Raw genomic sequence first — 11,621 nt, forward strand, 5'->3', positions numbered from 1 at the left:
CTACCTGGTCTGTCCCCAAGCCCTCACACTCACAGCATGTAGCTGCTTCATAACAGACGTGAAATGTCTCCCCCTTTTCAAGAGGCGTCCACTTCGGAAGTGAGAGCGCGGAGGACTCAAGAAAAGAATGTGAGTCAGAACCCACAGAAGCCATTTGTTGGCCATGAACTTAACACCCAGAATTTTAAGGGGGTAGAAATAAGCTCACTCCTGAAGTTCTATTCAGAGAGCACAGGCAATAAATGGATTTCCACCTTTGGAAGGGACCTCTGAGCGGGGCAGTGACTCGGTGAGACTGCCAAGGGGAACCCCTTAGAGAGCTCCGTAAGTCACAGGGATTGCTAGCTGTCCCCTTATATCCATGTCCTCCTTTTCCTTGGTAGCAAAATGAAATGTTATTTGGGGACAGAAGCATACCAAAATAAAAGGCTGTATTTCTCAGCTTCTCTTACAATGAGTTGTGACTTTGTTACCTAAGTTCTGGGCACTGTTGAATTATTTGGGCTAATTTGGTTACTACTTCCTGAAAAGCTCCCTTCAAAAAGGGGACAGCGGCTGGCACACACTTCCATTTGCCCTGAACGCTTGGTCCGTGGGTCTTCCTGGAGCACGGCAAGGCTGACAACCACGAAGATGGAAGATTATGGCTAAGAATGGTGCAGCAGAAAGAGGGGAGGCTGGGTTTCTGATGATCACACCAGCCCTGCGCTGCACACCTCTGGCCTTTTTCATGAAAGAGGAAGGAGAGTTTCGACTTCAAGCCATCATGTGCAGCCAAAAGGAGCCATCCTGATTCTGCTCCCGACATCTCTTCCTATTCTGATAGCGCACTCAGTGAGCTCCGCCTCTCTCTCTCTCTCTCTCTCTCTCCAGCCTTGGCCACAGCTCCCGCCCGGCTTCTCTTACCAAATGCACACGACTTGGTCTCGTTGTAGATCAGGCCCATGGGGATGTTCCAGCCGGCGGTCCGACCCACTGCCGTGTGGCAGGACTTCTTGCCTTTCAGGTTATTCCAGGTGATGTCAGGATTGGACGTCTTAACCACGGCCACAGCCCAGTAGCCTTACAGGACAGATGATGAAAGGAAGCATTGAGGGAGCTGCCGTGTCTAGGGTACCTCCAAGTAACGCCTGCATCTCCCTAGAGGAGCCAAGCATCCTGGCCCCTTCCTTGTGTCTTTGAGTGGACCCTCCTGGTAACAGACTGAGGCTAGGCTCAAGGTAAGGAGCAGCTGCTGTACTCTGTCAGGGGTAGGGGGCTCGGGGGTGGGGGCGCTTTATCTGAAAGCAGTGAAAAAGAGGGATTAGCAGGGATTGAGAGAGAATAGTACAAGACTGACGAGCTACAGAAAACAGGAGGGGCACAGGCTCTCTGGCCAGGAGAGGAGAGCTTGGCCCCAAAATAACGATGCCAAGTAGAAAATGTCCAAACTCAAGTCAGCTGACGTCTTTAGCAGGAAAGACATGCTGCTCCTGAAAACTGGGACATTGTGATTTCAGTTTCCAATTTAATTAATCCAGGAAAGACAACAACAATCAAACAAAATGGACAGAGAGAAGCCTTGTTCTCCATGGACAAATGTCCGCTTGGCTCCGGGAGCAGCAGGGCGAAGCTGGGAGGATTTGATGAGGAGAAGCATCAGGCACATGGGACATGACCTGCAGGGGCTCTGGACATGAGTGCGTACTTTGTTTGAAGGTTTCCCGACCTGGTCCCCCCTCACCATTCCACATCTCCCCAGCCACAGACCAGGACTAGAGTCATGTTGGCCCTAACTTGAAGGTCAAGTGATCAGTCGTGCCATAGGAGGCTCTCCCCTTAGTTGTTCAAGGTCCAAATGAACAAGACTCTTTGGCTGGTACTAAGTCTCATTTAAACATATACAGGTCTCATGTTATACACAGTCATGGGGACCATGGGAAGAGCTTGAATTGGCTTCCTGGTTATATGATCCCAGATGATCCATAAACTCTCTAAATGCACACACACTCACTCAATGCCATCTCATAGCAACCCTAGAAATCAGGGTAGAACTGCCCCTGTGAGTTTCTGAGACTGTAACTCTTTATGGGAGTAGAAAGCCCCATCTTTCTCCTGAGGAGTGACTGGTAGTTTCAAACTGCTGACCTTGTGGTTGGGTACCAATGAGTACCCATCTCCTACCAGGGCTTTCTAAGTCCTTGGGACCTCTTACTGACTCTTACCCCACTACTCACTGCCATCAAGCTGGCTTTGACTATGAGCAAACCAACAGGGCAGAGAAAAACAACTCCCTCTAGGGTTTCCGAGGCTGTACATTTTTTATAGGAGCATGCAGCCTCGTCTTTCTCCTATGGAGTGGCGGGTGGTTTTGAATTGTCAATCTGTCAGTACCCAGCCCAATGCTTAAACCACTGTGCCACCAGGACACCTTTGTGCAATTCGAAACGGACCTTTTCTACTGCCCATCTTCCTGTATTAGATTTTAAATGTACCCCATCCCCTTCCCCAACAGTCGGAATTTACCTTGTAACTCCCGAGGCTAACTCCAGACCTGACTCACCTGGCTCTGGTCCTGTGACACAATCAGGGCCATTTTCTGGGGAAAAGGAAAATGAAGACATTCATAAGCACTCAGTTATTCGATGAAAACCATGCCTTTCTCGAGCTGCATCTCAGAGTAAGGGAGAAGTGAAAACGATGGCACACCAACATTGGCAAAGCGGGACAAAAGCGGGACACCATTGATAAAACTCATATCCTGGCGAAATAGCCACATGGCGGCCGAAAACCGTCTACCCTAGCTTGTCGTGCATTCTTTCCAAAAATCGGGACTTTTTAAAAATGCCTTGGGACACGGGAAAAATTGTTAAAAATCGGGTTTGTCCTGCCAAAAGCGGGACGTCTGGTCACCTTAACCAAGACTCACTGCCACCGAGTAAATTCCGACGTAAGTAAGCACCACTAATTCCCGGCAGGGCTAGGCTCATTTCAACGCCCCTGGAGAATTTAGCTACAAGTGGGGAGTTTCCAATGCCCTGGGGCCCTAGGGAAGCCGGTGAACTATTTCAGAATCCCTGCCACAGTGGGGCTGGAAAAGTATGAGCTTGGGAAGCAGGAGATCCTGTTGGGAATCCCAGCTGTTCTCCGGGCCAGGGTCACATTTAGGGACACACTTAACATTGGGGAGCCCCCACCCACTCACTGGTGGAAGGTTGTGGGAACTCCCACTTTTCAGGATGACTGTAAGCATTAGAGATGGTGGAACCCAGAGCCGGCGAAGCAGTAGGTGCTCCGGAAAGGAACATGACTGCCACTGCTGCATGACTTAGGTTGTGGTCTTCCCATTGCCTCCCTCCGTGGCCCAGAAGGCACGGAACCAGAGTGGGGCTCCCCTCTGCTTACTGTTGTAGTTCTCCGCCAGGACAGGCACCAGACCACACTTGCCCGCCGTGTAGATGTAGCCTCCATCCAAGCTCATGGCATCAGCTTCTCCGTTCTGCAAACACAAAGCAAGAGATGAAAAGAAATCATTTCTGGTCCATCTACCTTTCCAACCGTTTTGTTGAAACAGCCTTTGGATGGCAAACCTTGCAGGCTCAGGCAGAGAGCAGTTATTAACATTGAAACACTCCTGGCCTGACAAAGGATCAGGCAAGCCTCGCAGCCTGGACCGTGCACTCTCACATTCACGCCAACCATCCTCAGCGGGGGATTGGCTCTAGTGATGTGTTTGGCTTATTCAAGAGCAGTAGACACCATGTCAGGGAGGCTCCCACGTCACTGTTCTGGCTCCAACACTCAATTGGTGCGACAGAGAGACAGGGTGAAGTTGGAGGCTCTAGTCTGTCTTTGTGGAATCCAGAATCCTTGTCTGGTCTGCCGAAAGCTGTCTCAGAGGTTGTTACACACATGGGGTGCTCAACGCATGTATCCAGTACATCCAAATGATCAGCTCACATGCCCTGGGCTTCAGAGATGCTTAGGATGCCCAGGCTTCCTCTTGGACATAGCAATAGACTTTCTAAGAATGTATCTTAAGGAATATGTTGGATACTATTTGAGCAAAATGTACAAGAATGAATATGTATGTGTGTCTGTATATATGTGTGTGGGAACAGACTGCAACATTCAGAGATCTTATTTTCTAAGAATGATTTATGACCTGGGAAAAGCCACCTGGATAATGTCTATGGGAAAAGATCCTGAGATCCAGGATCTGATGCCAAGTCATCTCTATTTTCTTCTTTAGAAATTTGAACAACAAAACCTTTAGCTGTTTTTAAGAATCTGCTGCACGAGCCCTCTTTAGACTAGAGAAAAGCAAGGCTGCTATTTGGAGGACTCGGTGTGCGTGACCCAAGCCATGGTCTTTTCAACTGCCTCGTAGGCCTGTGAAAATGAGGCTTGGCCTAAGGAAGGCCGAAAATGAATGGATGCACTTGAACTGTGGTGCTGGAGGAGAATATTGAAAGGACAATGGACTGTCTTGGAGAGAGTACAGCCAGAGTGCTCCTTAGAGGCAAGGATGACAAAGCTTCATGTTACATACGTCGGCCATGTTGTCAGGAGAGACCAGTGCCTGGAGAAGGACATCATGCGTGGTAAAGTAGAGGGGCAGTGGAAATGATGAAGGCCCTCAAGAAGAAGGATTGACATGGGGCTGCAACTCTGGGTTCAAACACAGGAGCAACGGTGAGGATGGCTGGGGACAGGGCGGCGTTCCATTCTGCCGCACATAGTGTCACTCCGGGTTGGAAATGACTCCATGGCCCCTAACAACGATAACAACAAGCAACAGCACAGGTCCCTTATCACAGTCCAGGCTGCCTCTCAGTGATCCAGCCTCTCCAAGAAAATGCAAGGGAGAGCACCTTCGAGGCAGGGGGGGGTTCCTGCACACCGCTCGGACCACTCTGCTGTGTGCTAACACACAAGGAAACTGGGCCCGGACGCAGTGCTAGAGGCACAGGCTCAAAGGTGCCGCCCCCACGTGGGGTCTGCTCGTCAGGACGGAGGGCCTGGTGCCTGGGCACAAGCGTCTCCACCCCACTGGCAGGATCACGCACAGAGCTTTAGGTCCAACAGGCAAGACGTACTCTGATCTTGGCAATGCAGTCGTCGGTGGTCTCCGCTGACTCACACTCTATCTTCCCTTCGCTGTTAACACTCCATTCATCGCACTTGGCCCTCTCCTGGTGGCTCACGGCACACCACTTCACCTTACTGCATTCAGCCTCAGGGCCTACGGCATAAGAAAGAGAACCAGAGATCAGAAGGGGCCTCACAAGTGCCTCAGTGGTTATTAATTCTATAATCTCCAGGAAACTGCTGGTGTTTTCCAGCCATAAACAAGCATGAGGGAGCTTCAGCAATTCGTGGGGGGAAAGATACCAGGGGTTCAAGCAGAAAGAAAATGTTTCCAAAAGGATGATGGCAACATATGTACACATGTGCATGATACAATGGATGTATGGATTGTTATAAGAGCCCCCAATAAAATGTTTTATTACAATTTTAAAAATTCATTATCTTCTAATTCCATTTTTTTCACACACTTGTTTAAGCCCCCTTGGGGGTCCCACTTGAGGAGTGCATCCCCTCAGAGCCCTTGCCAGGACACAATCTCTTGGCTGCCTTCTTATCATTTAGACTTCGCTTAAAATGATTCCTTCTGGGGGCCGACTTTCCTCCCCCGTCCACGGGCACTCCACCAGGTCGGGCGGTCGGGTTTTGGTGGTTGTTCTTGCTTTGCTTGGATGTTCCTTCTTCTTATTCAACGAGCATGCAGCCATCGACTCTTCTCCTGCTTGTTGTCTGGTCCCTGAAGGGGAACATCAACCCCAACCCTAACCCCAACATCAACGGCCCCGTCTGTCCCATCCATCACAGCGTCCTCATGGTTGAGGGACGTGCATCGCACCTGGGCACCGTAACAAATGTCTCCTGAATAACAGACACCTGCCCATTATTGAGACACAACTCCAGGGTCCTTTCTGCAGGAACCCCTTCCTTGTACTGGGGGTCCCCCAGTGCCCAAGAGGCTATTCTTTGTTTTGCATTTTCTTAGGCCCAAGTGATTTGTTTTGTTTACGTCGGAGCAGAGCTCTCATTCTGTAATCAGCCCCTCAGCAGTGCGCCTGTTCATTACAGAAGTCTTTCTGCTCTAGTCTGAAAGTCCATCCTGTGTTCTTCTCACCACGGCAGGCCCGGCACCTGGCCTAGTTCACGGCTGTGGATCCTTGCTGTCCCGCTGAGTCCGACTAGTGACCACCCAGGGGGTCACAGAAGACCGCTCCCTCTGATTTTCCAGGCTGTCGCCTGTCAGAAGCAGATTGACAGGCCTGTCTTCCAAGAGTGGGTTTGAACAGCCGACCTTTTGGTTAGGAATGGAGCCTTTAACCATTTTCACCGCCAGGGGGCTAGATACTCAGTACGTGTCTATGGAATGAACAAGCAATCAAAGCAACCATCAGTAACTCTGGAGAAATGCTCCCCTCTCTGGACCACAGGCTGCCACAGCACCGGGCCAGGAATCTGAGTGTGAGCAAGATGGTAGATCAGGGACACAGTGCTGCCTGAATCACCAAGATCTTCAATAGGCCTGTGCTTTAAAGCCCTCTGAGAACGTCCAGGCCCAGCTCAGAATCACTACCACCAGCCTGCAGCAGTCCGTCCCAGGGCTGCACAGGTGGGGAAGAGAAAGGCGGTCAGAAAGGTGGAAAGGTACTCTCATCAGTCCCCACCCGACCAAGTTTCCCAAGCTCCTGTGGTCCCAAATGCTTACATTTGCCTTCCTTTATATTGCGAAGGGCAGTGACGTAATCAAATCCCAGATACAGCCAGGCATCCATCCCAGCGGGGACTCGGAGGAACCCTGTGGCAGAATCCTTGAACATCAGGTTCTTCCCGTGAGGGGAGCTGAAGACCTGGAAGCCTCCTGACTGCTCTTTGCCAAATTTCTCCTGTTGGTGGTAAAACGGAGCAGTGAGTGGCAGCAGCAGAGAAGGGGGCTGAAAGATGGGGTTAGGGAACAAGCCCAGAAAACGAAATGAGAAGCCACAAAACTTTCTTAAGGTGCCACGGAAGGAGGCCGTCAGCCTGGTCTTGTCCACATGGGGTCTCCTCTGCTCCCAGCCCTGCTAGACCCCTACCCGACTCCCTGACTGAGTTGAGAGTGCTTAGCAATCCGGACATGGGTCTCAATCAGAGGCTGGCACTGCGCGCCCACCCCTTCAACTCTGGATGGACAGAGGAGAGGGCTGTTTGAGAGGACACTGGCTCAGGCCCAGCAGCCCACTTCCTCAGAGGCTGCTCACTGCTGGGCTCGCAGCTCCAACGGTGGTCAGGCAGAGAGATATCGGGAGGGCTTCCTGGGGAAGGCACTGTTTTCATTTGGCCATGAAGGCCTGGTTGAGCAATAAGAAGATAAACGGAGCAATAAGAAGCCTCTTCAGACATCACTGGCCCACGAAGTTGGGGCCTTGCTGGCAGTGATGCAGGGTGAGGCGCTCGGTCGCTCTGTGATGAGTACCTGCTGGTACTCTTAGAGAAACAGGGGATGGGTCATGTGGTTCCTGCTGTGTTCTGAAAACAGATGGCCATCTAGCATGGCAAGAAGGCAAGGAAGAAGGGAAAGAAGCCCAAACCCAACCCAAGCAGGGTCCACAAAGCGGGAGGTGAGGGAGGCAGCCGGGCAGATGGGAGACCTGTGCTTCATTGAGAACGCTCCAGATCAAGTCCTCCTTGCCATCCACGCTGCGCGCCACCACGGCGTGAGACGGGATCCAGGCCAGGTTACAATCCTTGTATTCATCCACGGGCTTCCGGGTGTTGTCCGGGCAGAGCAGCTCATACTTGTCCCTGTCGGCCTTGTTTGGCAGGTTCTCTGGGGGAGGGAAAGCCAGATGAGTCTCTCTGCAAGCAGAAGTCCGGAACGCTGAGACCCGCCACCCCCCACCTCTCCTGCAATTCCCTCTGAATCATCGGCTTTGTGAGCAGAGGGGCCCAGAACGATCACTGACGGGCCAGAGAACACAGGAGGGAATAGACTTGCTCAAGACCCACAGCCAGTTAAAGGCCAAGAAAGTGGTCCCAAGGAAGGCTCTGATGCCCAATGCAGTGGGGCAGCCTACACCTCGCGCCTGCGATGAGTCTGAGCTCAGAGACACAAGCTGTGGAGACCGGAGCATGGGAAGAGTTCCGGAGGGAAAGCCCAGGTTGCACATCTCTAAGCAGGAGAGACGTGTGAGCGGTGACAGAGAGAGGGATGTCTGTCATGTTTGATGACTGAGCATGAAAAAGGTGGGCCTGGGAGAAAATCCGCTGCTTGTCGGGAAACTGCAGGGTGTTTTCCCCATCACTTACCAAGTATGGTCTCATACTTGACAAAGGCCACCTCTCCAGCACCTTCCTCTAGACACCTGTGGGTAAGAAAGACATAGGTAGGCCTCCTCTCCTGCAGGGTAGGAGCATCAGCTCCCACCTTCCAGCCTGAAGCCAGGGCTGATCTTCCAGACAGAGCCTGGGGTGGGGCAGTGCCCTCATTCACGCAGGGAGGCCTGCACCTGGGGTACTGACATCCAGGTGGGGAGGTGAGCTCACACTAGCTGGAGGCTCCTCGTCTTGTGCCCCCAAAGAGCAAAAACCAATGGAAGGCATTTGAACGGAAAAGACCTCAGCATCTGCAATGGAGGGTGAAGGCGTAGCCCCTCCTGAGGGTGTGACTGTCACTTTGGCTGGGCTGAGTCCATAAGACTTTAGGCTATAACAAACAGAAAAGAAGAGGGAGCAAGGACTCAGCCAAGCAAGCTGTCCGTCAAGGGGCAGTGAGGGGAGGCAGGAGAGACTCCCTAGCACAGAGCACCAGGTGTGGCTGGATAAAAGGTTGGCTGATCAAGACTAGGCCCCAACACAAGGGACATGCCTGTCCACCCAGGCTCAGGAGCTCTGGGCCGAGAGAAGGAGCTCCCAGCAGAGGAGCTTTCTTCTCAGGCTCTGGAGGCAGTGGGCAAGCCAAGCCTGCCGTGGGATAGGAAGCGAGGGAACCAGCCTCATCCCAGGAGTCCCAAGCTGCACTGTTGACTCCCTGTGAGGGGGATTGGGTCTTCTGAATGCCCCTGTGGGCAGACCTGACTTTGGCCGGAGCCAGGGAACATTTCTCAGCCCGGGGCCCTGTGGCACATTGGCACCACGGGGCAGCAGAAGGTCTCACTCACTTGAGGGCGCCCGAGTAGCCGTAATATCGTTCGTGAGAGTTGCAGGCACACTTCTCTGGCCCTGCACACAGTTGACACAGCTTGGGGAACCTATTCCGATCCGCGCAGGGGACACAGCTGGCAGAGAAGAAGTTGGCCACTGCTGCTCAACACAGAGATATGGACATCAGGACAGGAGCCAGTCTTGCCACAGTCAACTACACATTGTCAACAACTACGCACAGTCAACAACCCAGCCAGGACGCATTGGAAGACAGAGGGTGACCAGGACAAAGCCAGCAGACGATACTTCACTTGTGTTAATGCATCACGATCAAGGGTTCCCCAATAAGGACAAGTTAGTCTCTTCGCCCCCAAGAACAGGCCTAGGCATCCTCCCTCCAAGGCCTGCCGCCATCAGCCGTCAGCCCCACCCACCAGCCTGCTGGGAAGAGGGAAGTCTTGATGGGGAACCACACCCAGGAGGTGGGTGCTCCAGCCTGGAGAGGGGCAGGCCAAGGGCATAGCCACCAGATGGCCATCGGAGACACATCTGGTAGAACAGGACATCCTTCAGCTGTAGGCAGGAATGGATGCCGGGGGAAATAAACCCACAGGGCACAGCAATGGTGGCCCCAAATGAACCCCTCAGTGGGGCTCCTGATGCCCTTATCTGATGTTCTAGTCTTACATGACCACCTCTGGCCGTATATTGGGAGCTCAAAGCAGAAAAGACTCGGCTCCCACTTGCCCAGGACTGCTGGTGCATCTATCAGACCCTGATAGTTTAAAGCTGCTTAATGCCCCCCTCCCACGTCCCCATCCAGAGTTCTTTGAGCATGTTCAACTTGATAGTGACTCTTTGGCCCCAACATGGACGGTTTGGGCAACGGAGTCGAGAGGCCCGTCTGAGGCTCCCACCCTCCTGCCAGCTCACCACTCTCGATGGGCACTCGGGGCTCCGGCAAGCTGCAGAGAAGCCTGCCGATGGGGACGTTCCAGCCGGCGGACCTGCTTAGCCCGGTGTGGCAGGACTTCTTCCCCTGGAGCTCGTTGAACTGGAAGCCGCTGCCCTTGGCCACCACAGCCACAGCAAAATACCCGGTTTTGGGGTCTGCAAAACAGCAGAGTAAATGAAAAACCCTTCACCTGGGCCCCGGGAGCCAGTGCTCATCCTTACTGGGCTCCGGAGTGGGAAGGGACCCCAGAGGCCATGCTTCGTTCGGGGGGAGTGATGGATGGTAAGGAAGAAGGAATTAAATAAACCTTTCTAGGCCATAGAGGTACTGTGCGCCATAACCTTCAGGCAAACTCAGGGCCCCGAGGTCATGTGCACGTATGCCTACCCTGGCCCTCTAGCATGTCGGCCCAAGCCCACCAGGAAAGTGGGGACGGGCCATAGACACCTAAATTCCCTGATGCTTTGCGCTTCCTTTCTGTCCCCTGACACAGGCCCGGAAGGGCTGGTCTGGTCTTGGAGGAGTTGTGATGCCAGGATGCTCTCTCCCCTGTGAGCAGTACCATTGGTCCTGGACGCGGCACTAAACCTCGGGGAGGGTGGGGGGGAGACGCCTGCACACAACCTGCTGGGGCTGCAGGGACAGTTTCTAGGCCCACGGGGTCAGTGTCAGAAGCACCAGTCCAGCGCACCACAGAGACCCATGGGAGCCGCATTTCTCACACACTCCACTGAGAGGCATGGTCTCCAGCACTGAATCTCCCTTAACTTGCCAGAGAGGAACAAGACTCGGTGTCTACTACCACAGGCCACACTGCAGTTGGGCCCCCGGGGGAGAACTACTCACCGTCTTTGGACCCGTGGAACTCTGCCACGACAGGCTTCAGGTTGTGGGGGGCCAAGCCGGCCTCGTACACCCAGCCTGCATCAAGAGTCACGGCATCTGCGCGCTTCTCCTGAAAGAGGCAGACCAGAGACAATGAAGCCCTCGCTTCTAGGGCCAAGCCCAAAAGCACATCGTTGCCATTGCATTCAGTCGGAGGCAAGGGGACCCCACATATTACAGAGTAGAACTCTGCGAGGGGGTTTCTTGGCTGTAATCCTTACGGAAGCAAGTGGCAGATCTATCCTCCGCAATGCCACGAGGTAGACTCGAACTGCCAACTCTCAGGCTAGCAGCCAAGCACAAAGGATCACCTAACCCCAGGCACGCGAGGATGGCTGCCAGAGCTCCATGGGGCTAGGACCAGGAGAATTCAGCTGACTCCAGCTCCCTCAGAGGGCACGTGGCCCCATATTGCTACTCCTCCTGCAGAGGGGAGGGCTCGGCTTGTGTTCCTTTCCCCTGGTAATCCCATGCAAACAAACCCTTCCCTGCTAGTGCTCTTGTTAGTCATTTATAGTCAGAATTATCTTGTCATCTTTGAAAGTAGTATTTGCCTTCTCTTTTTTCCTGCGCTCTTCTTTCCTCTGTCTTGAATTGAAAC

At 53.1% G+C, this 11,621-nt stretch overlaps 1 protein-coding gene across 1 annotated transcript in view; it reads right to left on the reverse strand.

Annotated features, from left to right (window-relative positions):
• LOC101641900 (serotransferrin) overlaps window positions 1–11,621 on the reverse strand; it is a 29,416-nt gene that overhangs the window by 10,375 nt on the left and 7,420 nt on the right. Inside the window, exons 3-12 of the mRNA XM_045297816.1 lie at window positions 10,982–11,090; window positions 10,114–10,290; window positions 9,198–9,339; window positions 8,347–8,402; window positions 7,689–7,867; window positions 6,767–6,944; window positions 5,079–5,224; window positions 3,385–3,478; window positions 2,543–2,578; window positions 907–1,062 (exon numbers count right to left, since the gene is read on the reverse strand). Coding sequence (XP_045153751.1) covers window positions 907–1,062; window positions 2,543–2,578; window positions 3,385–3,478; window positions 5,079–5,224; window positions 6,767–6,944; window positions 7,689–7,867; window positions 8,347–8,402; window positions 9,198–9,339; window positions 10,114–10,290; window positions 10,982–11,090 — 1,273 coding nt within the window. The remainder of the gene's footprint in view (window positions 1–906; window positions 1,063–2,542; window positions 2,579–3,384; window positions 3,479–5,078; window positions 5,225–6,766; window positions 6,945–7,688; window positions 7,868–8,346; window positions 8,403–9,197; window positions 9,340–10,113; window positions 10,291–10,981; window positions 11,091–11,621) is intronic.

This window comes from Echinops telfairi, unplaced genomic scaffold (assembly GCF_000313985.2).
Source record: "Echinops telfairi isolate 266 unplaced genomic scaffold, ASM31398v2 ScPeMD7_7422;HRSCAF=8460, whole genome shotgun sequence".
NCBI classification, from domain to species: Eukaryota; Metazoa; Chordata; class Mammalia; order Afrosoricida; family Tenrecidae; genus Echinops; species Echinops telfairi.